Source organism: Triturus cristatus, chromosome 4_1 (assembly GCF_964204655.1).
Source record: "Triturus cristatus chromosome 4_1, aTriCri1.1, whole genome shotgun sequence".
NCBI lineage: Eukaryota > Metazoa > Chordata > Amphibia > Caudata > Salamandridae > Triturus > Triturus cristatus.
The window spans coordinates 1,229,379,146-1,229,395,405 of record NC_140585.1 but is presented as its reverse complement, the minus strand read 5'-3'; the positions used below and the strand labels follow the sequence as shown (position 1 = coordinate 1,229,395,405).

Genomic DNA, 16,260 nt, shown 5'->3' with positions numbered 1-16,260 from the left:
CCCCTGAAGATAGCTCTGGTGCTTTATGTGTGCCAGCGCTATCGGTATTACAGAAGGGACCGCACAAGCGTCTACGGCCCCTTCTGTAATATCAAAGTGCCCCAGGCATGCAAAGAGGGTGCAAACGCCCGTTGCGCCCCTGGGGCACCTTGTGTAATAAGGCCCCAGGTCTCCCTGGATAGCCATAGCAGTTTCAGACTGGTAAAACGTCTGGGACTAGAAACCAGGCAAGGGTGAAACTGCTACAGGGTCACTGATTTGTAGAGCTGCTCCAAAAACAGGTAGTCTGAACAGGCTTTATCCTAATGTGTAAATCCCTAGGTGTGTGTGTGCAAACAATGTGCCTTCTCAGAGAACACTAGAAATACCGCATGCAGTCTCCTGCCACACCACATGTAAGCACAGAGTACACACTCAGGGGAAAATGAAAGACATAAATTAGGAGAAACCTAACAGAGTTTACTCTACAGGCCGGGGAGTCAGTAGATCACCCAGAGGTTATTAAAAAGATCTGTGTTCCTGCTTAACAAAACAGCTGTCAATCACCGATCTCCTCAAAGCCTGGTGAAGCAAGAAACCACAAAGAGTGAGATTGCCAAGTGCAACAACTTCAGCCAACCAGAGTCTTGCTGGGGAGCCATCTAAACATTTTGGAGCAGCTCCAGCTGGCTCGCAGATGTCAAGGTCCCTTGAGGAAAACACAAGGGAGTGTCCCAAAAAGCAAAAAAAAGGGCAGAAAATTAGAGAAATCTGCACGGTGTGAGGACATTGATCCCAACAGTAAGCACAACCCCTGGTCTTACACGATTTTCCCCCTTGTTAAAAAGGATTAACCGACGTTGAAGTGAACATTTTGTTTTCTTGAATATTACCAACACACTAGTCTTTTTGTTCAGTTATGTAACTATGGGAGATATGGTAAAGTCTGCTGGCGAAATGTAGGTCTGTAAACATACATGTTCAGACTTTATACAGAACTTAACACCGGCATTCAGCCTAAGCACCCACAATCATAAACCATAAGGAAATGCGACGGAGGGAAGCAAATCATCAATTCCACCTGGAATTCTGTCAGTGGGACACACCTACCTCAGATCACTCAATTTTTCTGACACCCTCAACCCTGCAGCCTCACTTCCTGAGATGCCAAATCAAGTGTGCAAGGTGCATAGATCAGCCATAATTCTAGATGACACTCGAGCCACAAGTCACCAAAGTAGTTAACATGTGTACGCACCAAATCAGAATCAAGAATCCCCTTTCTTGCAATTCATAATTTTAGCCAATGGTACTCTCAAGAATGGTACTTGGGGAAATATCTCAAATATGCTGCACAGGGGAGGCACTATTACTCACATGAAAATCCAGGGCTTGCTACATTAATTCTGAGATGCATGCAGTAGTTGCAGGTCGAGTGGCACCTACATTTGAACATTCTCTGTCTATGTTAAAAGGAAATCCATCGTAGGGATCTGGCTGATCTTCTCAGGAAGCGAACGAAAATCAACTTGTAAAGACATGCTGCAGGTTTTGGAACCTCCCGATAACTAGAGAATAAAGAAGAGGTCTGGGGTAGGTTTCCATCAGTGATTGGTCCCATGTGGTGATCTGCCTCCACCACAGAGAGCCTACAGATGCCCTGCCAGAGCCTACAGATGGAAGCCTTTGATTGTCCTCTCATATCACTTCTCTTTCGAGTAGTTACCTCTCAAGCAGACACCAATGCACTTGTGTTGTGAAGCAGCTCAAAGTGGTGCGTTCACAGATGATTAGAACACGTATGCATTTTTTAATATGTGCTAAGAATCATCAAGCAACCCTTTGCAGTCTACCCCAACAGCATCCTATCACAGACATGCAATGCCGTACATGAATACGATCAACCATTTACAACACTTTCTGGGAGTCGACACTGCACTCTATCCTGCTCACTTACTTAGAACAGTCGGAGTAAGCCCTTGGTTAAATGATACACCGCTCTCATAACCAATATTGTACCTTGCGGATTGCCTTCATGATCCAAGCCTGAGGAGCTCACCAGCGCTGCAACAGAGTCCTGGATCCCATTCCCGGATAAAAGTGCAAGTTTTTAAGCTCTCCAAATTACGTCTCTCAGCAGTAGCGGTCCAATCAGAAACGTATGAGGAATAGAATCTATTGTAGTGAATCCAGATCGCAGTTTTGGGTAACTACAATTACAGAGTGGAGAAAGCTAAATACAATAGAGGCGTTGTCCCATACACCTCTACTGGGACTTGATGCCCACAGAATCACTGAGATGGAGAGGTAGAGAGGACTAACTGCGAAATGTGGAGAGCACTTGTTTGGTTTAGAAAAATCTAGCCGGATTGTGAAAGCGCCTAAAAATAAACCGACAAAGGTCTCCTGGACTGTCCTTCCCGATCAATGGAAATTACAGGGATGAAGTGCTAAATATATATAATGCGCTCACACTTTTGACTATGTTTCACTCCACCCCTCCCGACATTCTCTGGAGCTGGCAAGAGAACAATGTGGTCTGCTTTAGAAGGGCACTCAAATCCTGGCTCTTTAAGAACTAGATCTTGCATTTTGTTTGCTTTGTGTATGGTACTAACGGTTAGCACCAGGATGTTCTCGCCGGTAGCCGAGCGCTATATAAAACCTATTAATGAATAAATAATAAACAGGAGTCTCTTCAGACCCGTTACAACACACTCGCTCGACATGTGAAACATTCCTGAGGCTTTGAAGACTAGATCACTGCTTTGTGTGATTGACATATTCATCTCTTCAGAAATACCCAAGGATTGTGGAGCACTTTCTGAAAGTTAGAGGATCAGTTGTCCCTCTTGAAAGAAGCAGGCAATTCTCCTAGAGTTATTAAAGTTCAACCCAAGAACTTAAGTGAAAAAAGTAGTAAATGTCCAGGGGTGTGGAATTTAATAAAATATCTACTTGTCCATGGGGCAGGTTGCTTCATAAATCTACTTGTCCTGTAACAAAATCCACTTGTCCCTTTTGTGCCATGTAATGTGGCGACAAATTACGGCAGCAATCTCATTATGCAAGAGTTCTGATAAAGCCTCTCTAATTATGCCAGGGCTTGTACCATAGTAGGGTTTGACTACTAGCAATTCCCTTATGTTGCTACGTTTCTGCAGGCCTACATACTGGGGCTGAAGGTAGTGGTAAGCAATAGTTCAAGGGTTGGAATGCCCTTTTGAGTCGGTGCAAACCTACTAACTTGCATGTTTTAAGGATTTTCACCAACTCTTTTCTAATCTTTTCCCATACTGAAAAAGGTTGGAAATTTACTCCTGGCAGTGGCAGACGTAAAACTTCTTCGGGGTTGGGAAAAAAGTGGTTGGAGTTAAAGTGAACTTGAAACATTCAGATTTTCACATGAGCAAATCTACATATGCACATTTGCTCATGCTAAAATGCAGTTCACGAATATTTTCTAGGAGTACTATTTCTTGGCCTATTTCTGTAAATTCTTGTGAATTCACGGAGACTGTATATATGCACTTAATGCAAGGATATACACCATGGATGCACTTTTGAGACTTTCTTTAATAATTGGGCCTCTAATTAGGCCTGGGGTTAACCATGACCTTTTGTGTTTAGTAAAATTATGTCTCTCTCTCTCTCCTTCTCTCGGTCTATCAGCTGGCTTCACTGTGAGTGACGGTATTCTGCTCTATTACAAGGAGCATATTGGCACACAAAGTAGTTTTGTTCAGTGCCTGGAACTGCTGTGACAATGTGTGTTTTTTGAGACCAAAAACAGTTTTTTGCTTTTGCCAATGCTTGTTAGAATGGAGAGGGCCCTGCAGCTCACACACAGATAAGGTTTTACAAAAACCATGCCTAAAAAAGTCATGCATTGACAAAACCAAAAGCCTGACCACCAATTTCAGACCTACTGGCTTTGCCAATGCTTGTTTATTTTTGTTTCTCACAATCGTATTTTAACTGGTTACACTGATTTTCCATTATAAATATTTTTGGGGAATACAAGCGTACATCAACATGTTACTAAATGATGCTGTAAAGATATGGTACCTAAAATCTTATAGTAGTGAAGTAAAATATTTTTTTCCTACTTGCATTTTTTTGTGAACATTTTATTTTGAAAGCAAGAATCATCACTGTTGCTTTCAAGCTTCTGCAAATATTTGCATATAATCAGAGATCATTCTGGGAGCATTATACATAGCCTCATATTACTAAACTTTAATAACGTGTGTACACGTTTATACTGGAACCACCGTCAGTAGTGCACGCAGAGCTGACAACATTTACTTTTAGTCCTCACCCTAATAATAAAGGCTTTGCATTAATGAACCATAAATACAAGTTTGAACAGTGTTAACACATGGACAAACATATTACCTTAACTGTAGACAATACCCTTCATTTATCCATAATGTGGTACTGTAAACTGGCGGCTAAAGGGTTTGTGCTGTAGGGGGTTGGGCCTACTTGTCCCAAGGACAAAATAGACATTAAAACTTGTTGCCCTTGACCCCAAACAATATGTCCCAGGCGTCGGGCTATAGGAATTCCACATCCCTGATGTCTCCTGGCCTTTGGAAATGAACTTTGTGACCCACGTCCAGGTTTCAAATGAGAAGTGGTGACAAGGTTGCTGCCTCTTTCAAGTGCTGTGTATATCTCTTGATATTTCCCAATATATGCATCCAGTCATTACTTTCCCCTCCAACCCCTGAGCTTATCAGGTGTCCTTGCTGAAGTGGTGGTCTGGTGGTATTTCAGCAGAGACATACTGTTTACCTGAATTTAGTGACTGTCAAAAATATCTGACAGAGCACTATATCACAAGCAAATAATTTTGATTCTTTCTACAGTTTTGCATCCTTAGATTGCATGCTATGCGAAAAAGTCTCCCCTGTATTCCCTAAAACCTCGCATGAAAAATGGCCTTGACTTAAAATGTCTGATTGTCACCTATCCTTTTTTTCTTCAATCACATTTTCTTACTTCTGATCCCTGCACTCCTCTCTCTAAACACACCCTACTCCTTCACATGTGTGCTTTTATCTCTAATACTGCATTTCTAAAAATTCCCCCCACCTCTTTACAAAGTCATAACAAACCCATTTGTAAGTAATACCCCTGCATCCCTTCTAGCTCATTTATTAATCCCACCAACCATCTGCATGAGCTCACATACCTTACTAATGATCACATTTAAGTCCAAATAATTTCATCTACCACAAAGAAATTTAGGTAATTAAATGGAATGGTCTCCTTGAGAGCACAAGTTTAATTCTAATAAAAAATTCTGACCAATAAACACTTAACTCACTGCTAACATTGGGTTCCTGGAACAGCGTGCTGCCTGGCGTATATCGCTTCAATGCGTCGTAGTAAGAGCATATAAATACATTTACACAGCAACATCAGCCAACATCTCACATCCTTACTGACCTCAAGGAAAAGAAGGCTGCAACTTGTATGAGAAGTGAAAATCCATCTCCGGTAAAACCAATGCATTTTACACTAAATCCTAAGAGCAAGAGGACTGAATGGAAATCGACTCACATTCTGTCTCCACTAAACAAGGCCTGGGTGAAATGTTGGTAAATTTGTGTAACAAATTTGATGCAAAATTACAAAGATCACACCAGTATATCACATCAAGTAATTTTGGGGAGACATTTTCACACATGGTGTGCCGTTTGAGTAATTTTTTTTTTTTACGTAAGTAGTATTTCAGATCGATTATTTTATCCGAGTGGACCTTTTGGGCAAATTTTATTCGCAAAACTTTAAATACGAATACAAGATGCAGTGTACTGAAAGGGAGAGGCAGTTCCTTTAAAGTAGGTGGTGCACACACATTTCAAGTAGATTTTTGTATCTTAGCACCTAACCGCGTCGGAGATTTCCAGGTAATGGCACCCTAAAAATATTATGAGAGACGCCTCCCTTTCACAAAGCCAGGAAGTAGTTTGTGCGACCCAAATGGTAGAAAAAGCATCAAGGGTTACCGTAAAATAATGCTATACGACCTCATTAGAATACTCTCCATCCCCTCATCCATAACAATATCAACCACTAGAGCTCTCACTTCAACTTCACTCTCAATCAATAGTTTCCCAGTTTTCAGATTTGTATTATGACTTAAAGAAAAATACTCATGCCACATACCTTTTTTGAGATTGCTTTTGCCTTTAAAAAATTGAGAGCATACATGTAACATCCATATAATCACACGCATATATATACATATATACACACACACACACACACACACACATATATATATATATATATTCACTTAAAAAACCATAGGTTTCACACAGGTTATAGTTAGGTGGATATTTCTCTTGTAAAACAGCAATGAAATTCCCCCGTTATAGTTAGTTCAGATAACTATAACTCGCGCGCCCGCAATCCACTGCTGATGACGTCACATATTACATCACTCAAGACATGGTCAGTGGCATCACTCATGACATCACTGATGACATCATCCTTGTGATAGAGTGGCGGTCGCGTGAGTTATAGTTGCCTGCACTAACTATAACGGGGGAATTTCATTGTTTTTTTACGAGAGAAATATCCACCTAACTATAACCTGTGTGAAACCTATGGTTTTTTAAGTGAATTTGCAAGGTTTTTTAAATGCTAATTCCTAACTATAACGTGTGTGAAACCTATGGTTTTTTAAGTGAATTTGTACGTTTTTTTAAATGCTAAGTTATGTATTTCTTAATATATATTTTTTTTACCGTGCGCGCACCCCGCGATTTGTTAAAAAAAAAAAAAGAATTTTTTTTTCCCCCTGGGGGTCCTTCTGTGACCCCCTGACAAAGGCTAGGGGGTCAGAAACTCTCTTCCCTGCCCCCTTTTCACGTTTTCCACCTTTTTCCCCCTTTCCTTTTCAGTGCGAGAGACAAAATGGCGGCCGACACTTCCTGATTTCGACCGATTCGAATGTTGACTAACATCTAACAACCAATCAGAATTTCGCTCGCGCACGGCACCGTGCGCACACGTGCGCGCAACGTGCGCGCAACGTGCGCGCGAATAGATATTTATATGCTTTTAAATGCTATTTTCTCAGGAAATACTGAACAGATTGACACCCGACCTGCAAAAGGCACTTCCCTGACCTGAGGACTACCTCTCTGCCAAATTTCAAGTAATTCTGTTCAACCGTTCGGGCTGTACCTTCGACTAAAGGTCCTATGGAAAAATGCATGAGGAAAACGCGTTTTGGGACCCCCCTTTTTTCTCGGCCCATGCTTGACGAATCACCCCGAGACTTTCAGGGTAGGAGCTGAGCGGAGCGCCCCATTAGTTCTGAAAATTTTGCGAAGATTCGTCAACCGGCGCCAAAGTTATTCAAAATAGAATTTTGAGATTTCCTATGGAAACACGGTCCTAACTATAACTATCTACTGGCGACCGCCAGTAGATAATATATATATATATAGCGAAATAGGTTCTGCCCGATTATTCTGTATGGATTTTTTGCTTTTTGATCACCTGATTTTTTACATTTACTGTGGGTGAGTCTCACTACTTGTGTCTCATCCACTGCAATTACACGGTCATATGTACTATGTTTTTAGAACACTGTGAAAACAATCACAGGGATTGTTTTCACAGTATTCTAAAAATATAGTATGTATCCATTTATGTATGGACTACCTGATTGTCTAATAGTGAGTACGGATACTTGGGGGAAGCAGGCTTCTTCTTGGTAAGAAATACCCTGTCCCATTGATTTTTAGAAGTTCCTCTCATCCATTTATTTGTGCAGAACTTTGTTATACAGCATGGGAGTGCAGGGACCTCTAGTGATTGGTTTTTAGCCTGCATGTTATGTGGCCTGAATTGGTTATAGAAAGACACAGACCCATTATGTTCTGGACACATTTTATTTGAAGGTGTATTGCTGACAGTGAAGTTTGATAAACATATCGATGCTTTATTGACAATGATGATTGATTGCATATAAAACATGATTACTGATTTCAGTGATAAAAAGATGGTTTATAACATGTGATTCTTTGTCTTTTAATGTGGTAACTCTAAGAAAGCCAATAGGCCTGATGCATTTAAAGTGACACCCTCCTATATAGTAATATGCCATCACGTATAGGAGTGGGGTACTGTGACTTTTACGTGTCATGACCCATTAGGGGTCAAATGTGATTTCAGAATGTCACCAAAGACATTTCCACCAACCTTGGGTACATATTTGTGAATTACTGTGTTGTAGTATATGCGTAATAAATTTACTTTTCCAATGAACAGACTGGACAATCATTTATTGAGTGTTATTATTGAGTGCCAGTAAATGGTGATTACTAGCTGACACCACCTCCCCTGATTAGGCCTTGGACTGCTTAGCTTCGCTACCCTGAGAGAGTCAAACGCTACACTGGGGTGCATGGTTTCCAGTGATGGGGTAACTGTGGACCGATTTCTTGCAACAGGCCTCGCATCCCGCACACCCAATAGCCCAGTTTTCTCTCTCTCTCTCTCTCTCTCTCTCTCTCTCTCTCTCTCTCTCTCTCTCTCTCTCTCTCTCTCTCTCTCTCTCTCTCTCTCTCTCTCTCTCTCTCTCTCTCTCTCTCTCTCTCTCTCTCTCTCTCTCTCTCTCTCTCTCTCTCTCTCTCTCTCTCTCTCTCTCTCTAGACCTCTGTTTATGTTTATTCACTTTATTGCTGTGCTCGAACTTCCTGAAAATGTGTATATAAAAAGAGGTTGTGGTGAGAGAACTAACGTTGTGGCAAAGGTGCTTGGAGGCACTGAAACGAGTTGGTGTTGCGTTATTCTGCCTAAATAAATTATTCGTGCAACCAATCTGGAGTGCTGAGGTTACCTGTGACTCTGTAGGTGGCGTTGGGAGCATATATATATGTGATCAAGGCCGTCAACCGGCTGAAAAGCGTCATGGCGGACTAGCTGGGTGGCAAATAAAGAATACTTTGCACCAACTTTGGGTCCTCGCTCATTTTTCATGTTGGAAATTGAAGTTACTTACGAGAGATTGTATATATATATTCACTTAAAAAACCATAGGTTTCACACATGTTATAGTTAGCTGGACATTTCACTCGTAAAAAACGAATGAAATTCCCCCGTTATAGTTACTGCAGGCAACTATAACTCACGCGACCGCAATCCTCTGCTGATGACGTCAGATATTACATCGCTGTATTTAGACACTTATTTACCCATGTCTTCTTCCATTAATCTTTAGCTATACATATATTACAAATATTTATTTTTCAGAAAGACACATATGTCATCAGTGATGTAATATCTGATGTCATCAGCAGAGGATTGCGGTCGCGTGAGTTATAGTTGCCTGCAGTAACTATAACGGGGGAATTTCATTGGTTTTTTTACGAGTGAAATGTCCAGCTAACTATAACATGTGTGAAACCTATGGTTTTTTAAGTGAATTTGCAAGGTTTTTTAAATGCTAATTCGTAACTATAACGTGTGTGAAACCTATGGTTTTTTCAGTGAATTTGTACGTTTTTTTAAATGCTAAGTTATGTTTTTATTATTTATTTTTTCAGGTTTTACACCGTGGCGCACAGTTCGCTCTGTGGGCTTCGCGCACCGAGCACCCACGGTTCGCGGTGCGCGCACCTCGCGATTTAAAAAAAAAAAAAACATTCGTTTTTTTCTCCCTTGGGGGTCCTTCTGTGACCCCCTGACCAAGGCTAGGGGGTCAGGAACTGTCCACTCTGCCCCTTTTTCACGTTCTCCACCTTTGTTTTTCACCCCCTCAGACTGCGAGAGACAAAGAGGCGGCCGATACTTCCTGGTTTCGACCGATTCGAATGTTTACCGACATCTAACAACCAATCAGAATTGCGCGAGCGCAATTCTGATTGGTTGTTGGCTGCCACCAGATCAACTAGGACGTGGTGGCAGCCATTTTAGGACTTGGGGAGTCCCAGGTCCTAAGAAAAAAAGCACAAAAAAAAATAAGGGGGAAGGGTCGGGAAACCATGACCCCCCCCCTAGGCCTGCAGGTGAGCTCCCAGAGAGGCCACGCAAGGGGCCAAAAACTTTTTTTTAAAAAAGTTTTGGGAGTGAATTTGCGAAGGATCTTCAAATCTGCTACTAATTCCTTTTTTTGAAAGTGCAGGCTCCTGTGCGTCTTTTTGAAAAATAACCCCACAGATCAGCCAGGTCCTGGGGCCAAGGTTAACTTTATATATTGGTGAGGGGGGGTTGTACCTGGGGCCGAAGTGAATAATAACATGCTGATCAACACACATACGCACAGGCCTCACACACTGGCACTTAATTACAGTATCCGAGTCTGTGCATACTTAGCAGATACAGGCCCCACGTGGCGTATTAACGGCGGCCAGGAATGCACATAAGGAATAGCTGTGCCGCATTCCTACGGGAGGGGTTCGGTAATGTGGGTCTGAAATGCACACACTCGCCTGACCGCCGCCTGACGCAACCCTCGGCTATGGCCGGGGCAAATTCCACCTGGGACCCGGCTGAGGCTCTGGGGGGAGGCTGCGCACGGCACACGCCTCTAGGTGCGACTGTGACGTGTGACATCGCCGAGTGGAATGCTGAGGTTTGTCTGAGACTGCAGGTTAGCATGAACTTCAATTGCTGTAGGGGCTTCTTGGCTTTTCATCCTTACCAGGTCGGTAAACTAAGCGTTATTAACTTGCAGCGCTTCGAGACTGTGTCAGAACCACGAGATGATACAGTACAAGACCGTCATTGAGGTATTATTATTAAGCTCATGTGAGCAGCAGAGTGATGCAAGGGAAGGCTTTTATAGCATGTGGTCCACAGCCTGTTCACCCATGTATTGTTTTTTCCCGTTCATCCCCTGGCTCTCCTGCTTCCGCCAGTGTCTACACACTTCGGCTCGAGTTCGCGCTCTAAAAAACGTATTCGGCGTTTCACTTTGTGTGACTCCCCCTGCCAACGTGTGGCTCTCGGACCGCGCTCCAAATTAATTAAATAAATTAACCAAGCACGGCCGCTAAAGTCAGTGGACCGTGCTCCAAATTAATTAATTAAATAAACAAGCGCAGTGAAAGTGGCCCGCGCGGCAAAACAATTAAATAAACAAGCGTGGTCCTGCAAATAATAACATGGTCCTGCAAATTACAAAATAAGAGTGCTCACCGACTTATGGAGACAGTGGGTGTAACGCCGCAAGCTAACAATCCAGTCTGGGTGGGCGGGGCCAAAAGGAGACAGGGAGGTAACAAGGTGGGACTAAAATGCCTCACATACAATGGAAAGCCAGCGTTTACCATAAAGAAAGACGCAAGCCAATAAAAACAAGGTGCGGAGCATATACTCCACTTCTAAAATGTTATCGACTACAAGAAGCCTCGCAGCACGAGCAGTGCATGCGTGCTGCAATGCTAGGCGAGACCTAAAAAGGGAGGAGCGGTGTGCGGCCCCTGCCCCAGCCTAAAAAGGCCTGGGGACCCCATCTCATGGGGCAAAATAATTAAATGATGGGATGGGGGCTCACAGCCCCCCTCCCAAGCTTAATTATGACCAGAGTCCCGATCCCTGGGGACCCGATCCCCAGGGACGAAATGTAAATGAGGGAGTAGTGGCGCCGCGCTGCCCTCTGCCCCAATCCTTAACAAGGTTCTAGGGACCCAATTCCCCTGGGCCGTCTCAGTAATTAAAAGGGCTTGAGGGCCGCATAGTTCCCCCTCCCTGAGCCTTTAAAGACCCTGGAGACTCCATCCCCCAGGGCAGCTTAGTGTCTGTGTCCCAAGGAGCCCACCCCTGGAACAAAGTAGTTTCCATGCCTGCATCAGCGCGGGCAAGGAAACATATGTTTGCCCCCATCTGGTGGGAGAATTTTTAAATCTCCTGCCAAACGGGAGGAAACATGCAATCTGCTCCCAGCTGGGAGATTTAAACATGCTCTCACTGGCGGAGAGCAGACTTCTGTTTCCCTACCTGCACTCCTGTGGGCAGGGAAACAGAACAAATAATGCTCCCCCCCGGAGGGATCAAGCAGAAAATGCCGGCTCCTGAACCATGAGAAAAGTCGGCTGCAGCTGCGGGGACCTTGAGGCTCCCCCTGTGACCCCCAACGTGTTGCTTGGTGGGTCGCCCAGGTGGGCACCGAGGCCCCCACCTATAATAAAAAGAGGCCTCAAGGAATGGCGGCAGCAGGGGCCCCCTCCTTTTTTAAATGAGATACGTGCCCCGGGGAGTGGGGTCCCTGGTGCCTCTAAAAGCTCTAGGCGGGGTGGCGCTATCCCCTCCTCTTTTTTGTTGGATTCAGCCCCAGGGGATGTGGTCTCCTGGGTCTAATGAGGTTTGGATAGGAGGGCTGTGGGGCCCCTGTCCCTTTTCTTAATTGAATTTAGCCCCAGAGGATGGGGTCCCTGGAGCCTAATGAGGCTCATGGAGGTAGGGCCACATGCCACCCTCTCCTTTTTAATTGAATTTGACCCTGGGGGTCCCCGGGCCTAATGAGGCTCGGTAAGGGCAGAGCATCTCCCTGCACTTAATCTAAGTGTTGTTTGGTGGGTGCCCTGGGTGGTCCGGGGGACCCACCTATAATTTAGAGAGGCCTGGGAGATGGGGTCTGCAGGGCACGATATGCCTGGGGAGGGGGGGCACACAGCCCTTCCCCTTTTTAATGGAATTCGGTCCTGGGGATGGAGTGCCTGGGGCATAATAAGGCTTGTGAAGACCCCCATCCCTCACAATATATGCCGTGGCCCCCCAGTCCATAAAGGCCAATAAAGGCCATAAAGGCCAACCCTGGAGTGGAGTCAGCAGCCTTTAGGTGGGGTTGCCACAGGGGCTGGCCACAGACTAGGCCCTGTAGCCAACTTCTCATTTCGCACAGCCAAAGGCCAGGCGCAGCCTGTGGTTGGTTGCCTCATGGTGGGTTGGGCACAGGGCCGGCTAATGCAAGGCCCTGTGGTCAACCCCTGCTGCTTACAGCCGAAGGCCATGTGCAGCGTGGAGTTGGCTGCCTGCATTGTGGCTTGCGCACAGCAGCTAACCTCACAGCGGAGGGATGACGGCCTGCAAGGGGTTGGAAGATCCACCAGGCATGGCAAAAGGGAGTTGGTTTGACGTATAGTAACAAAATATTACTTTATGTTAAAAAAAAACTAGAAATTCACTGAAAAATACAAAGGTTAAATCAACTATATAATTAGGTGAAATGATTAGTGACAACCTAATGTTTTAAACTAAACACAGAAATTCGCCAGTTATAGTTATCTCAAGTAACTATAACTTGTGCCCCAAGGTAAATATAACTCGCCATTCACTGCTAATTACCCCACATATTACATCACTCTTAACATATTCTATGACATCACTGATACCACTGCAACATTTGCAATTAAATTATTGATGAGAAAATGATGCATGGTTGGGAGGGGGGCGAGTTATAGTCACTTGAGATAAGTGAAATTCAACAGATATAGTTCAAGTTATGTTTTTTAGGTTAGAACGTTACTTTGTTACTGAACATTTCACCTAACTATAAAGTTACTTTACCCTTTGGTTTTCTCAGTGAATATATATATATTCACCTACAAAAACACAGTTAAAGTTGTGGTTAGTCCTGGTTATAAGTCTTTAATGTATGTTTAAAAACAAAATTCTGAAATTTACACAGACACAATTAAACTAGAGGTATGAATTAGATTTAAAAACAAAAAAGCACTGAAATTGACCAGTTATGGTTAGCTCTTTTACCGGTGGAAGCCAACCCACCTTGTTCACAGCCCTCAGCTTATGCAGTAGGGGTAGCCTGCATGACCTGAACTTTTGCTCCAACCACTGCTGGCAGAAAATACCCACTGCACAGATTCTCTGGCCCTGCGCAGTTAAGGTAGGCTGCTGACAAGGGAGTAGCCAGAAAATTTAAATACCCCCACCTGAAACATACCTCTAATCACACAGAGCTTGCGAAGTGTGCAAATCCAACCCTGCTTAAGGATTCCTTTCAACTTTTCATTATCCTTCAATCAATCAATCAATCAATCATGAAATTTGTATTGCGCACTACTCACCCGGAAGGGTCTCAAGGCGCATGAGGGAGGGGGTCTGCTACTGCTCGAACAGCCAGGTCTTGAGCTGTCTCCTGAAGGCGAGGTGGTCCGGGGTCAGTCGCAGGTGGACGGGCAGGGAGTTCCATGTCTTAGCCGCCAGGTAGGAGAAGGATCTTCCTCCGGCGGTGGTTCTCTGGATGCGAGGGACGACGGCGAGGGCGAGGTTTGCGGATCGTAGCTGGCGGGTGGGCGTGTAGAAGGTCAGGCGGTCGTTGAGGTATCTTGGGCCAAGGTCGTGGAGGGATTTGTGTGCGTGGGTGAGGAGTCTGAACGTGATCCTCTTGTTGACGGGGAGCCAGTGCAGGTCTCTCAGATGGCTCGAGATGTGGCTGCGTCAGGGGACGTCCAGGATGAGTCGGGCGGAGGCGTTCTGGATACGTTGAAGTCTTTTCTGAAGCTTGGCTGTTGTACCGGCGTAGAGGGTGTTTCCGTAGTCTAGTCTGCTGGTGACGAGGGCCTGGGTGACCGTCTTCCTGGTCTCGGTCGGGATCCAGCGGAAGATCTTACGGAGCATGCGAAGGTTGTGGAAGCAGGCTGAGGATACGGCGTTGACTTGTCTGGTCATAGATAGGGAGGAGTCCAGGATGGCGCCCAAGTTGCGTGCGTGGTCCGTAGGCTTGGGTGCAGTGCCTAGGGCCGGGGGCCACCAGGAGTCGTCCCATGCGGAGGGCAATGGTCCCAGGATGAGGACTTCTGTCTTGTCCGTGTTCAATTTCAGGCGGCTGATGTCCATCCATTTGGCGACATCTTTCATCCCTTCGTGTAGGCTGGTTTTGGCGGTGTCGGGGTCTCTGGTGAGGGAGAGAATCAGCTGGGTGTCATCGGCGTAGGAGATGATGTTGAGGTTGTGTTGGCGTGCGATGGCAGCGAGGGGTTTCATGTAGATGTTGAAGAGAGTGGGGCTGAGCGATGATCCTTGCGGGACGCCGCAGATGACTCCGGTGGCCTCAGAGAGGAAAGGAGGGAGGCCTACTCTCTGTGTTCTGCCGGAGAGGTATGAGATGATCCATTCCAGGGCCGTCCCTTGGATGCCGGTGTCATTGAGGCGTTGGACTAGGGTGCGGTGGCAGACAGTGTCAAATGCTGCGGAGAGGTCTAGGAGGATGAGTGCCGCTGTTTCACCGTTGTCAAGCAGGGCTCGGATGTCGTCGGTGGCTGCGATGAGGACGGTCTCGGTGCTATGGTTGGCTCTGAATTCTGGACTGTGATGGGTCGAGGGATCCGTTCGACTCGAGGAAGGCGGCCAGTTGCTTGTTGACGACCTTCTCGATGACTTTGGCGGGGAAGGGAAGGAGCGAGATGGGGCGGAAGTTCTTGAGGTCGGTCGGGTCCGCTGTTGGTTTCTTCAGCAGAGCGCTGAGCTCGGCGTGCTTCCAGCTTTCCGGGAAGGTGGCTGTGTCGAAGGAGGTGTTGATAATGTCTCGGGGGTGGGGTGCGATGGTAGAGGCGGCCTTGTTGAAGACATGGTGGGGGCACGGGTCTGTCGGCGATCCGGAGTGGATGGTGTTCATCATGCGTGTTGTGTCTTCGGGGGTCACCTTGGTCCATGTCTGTAGGATGGCGGCGGGGTGCGTAGGTTCGACCGATGGGTGCGGGGGTGAAACGCCGAAGCTGTTGTGGATGTTGGCGATCTTGCAGTGGAAGTACGAGGCGAGGGAGTCGCAGAGCTCCTGTGAGGGAGTGATGTCGTTGTTGCCGGTGCTGGGGTTAGAGAACTCCTTGACGATGTTGAAGAGCTCCTTGCTGTCATGGGCGTTCTTGTCCAGTCGTTCCTTCAGAGATTTCTTCTTGGTGGTGCGGATGAGCTGGTGGTGTCTGCGGGTAGCGAGTTTGAGGGCGGTCATGTTGTCGGCGGTCTTGTCGAGGAGCCAGGCCTTCTCGAGGGTGCGGCAGGCCTTCTTGGAGTTCTTGAGTTCGTCGGTGAACCAGGGGGCCTTCTTTCTTCTGTGCCTGGTGAGTGGGTTCTTCAGTGGGGCGAGGTCGTCGGCACAGGAGGTCAGCCACTGAGTGAGGTTGAGGGCTGCTGTGTTAGGGTCCGTTGTCCTGACAGGTGGGTTCTGGCTGAGGGAGGTGGCGAGCTGGTCGACGGTGATCTTGCTCCAGTTCCTGTGGGGAACCTGCTTCGGGTTGTGGTGGACCGTGTTCTTTTTGAAGCTGAAGTGGACGCAGCTGTGGTCAGTCCAGT

At 45.9% G+C, this 16,260-nt stretch overlaps 1 protein-coding gene across 3 annotated transcripts in view; it reads right to left on the bottom strand.

Annotated features, from left to right (window-relative positions):
- Positions 1-16,260, bottom strand: part of STAC3 (SH3 and cysteine rich domain 3) — a 121,947-nt gene that overhangs the window by 53,029 nt on the left and 52,658 nt on the right. Inside the window, exon 1 of one of the 3 annotated variants that reach the window (XM_085654629.1) lies at positions 1,999-2,311. The exons of the other annotated variants lie outside the window; for them this stretch is intronic. Coding sequence (XP_085510755.1) covers positions 1,999-2,016 — 18 coding nt within the window. The 5' untranslated portion in view covers positions 2,017-2,311. Of the gene's footprint in view, positions 1-1,998; positions 2,312-16,260 lie in introns of those variants that run through there. 3 annotated transcript variants of the gene reach the window in all.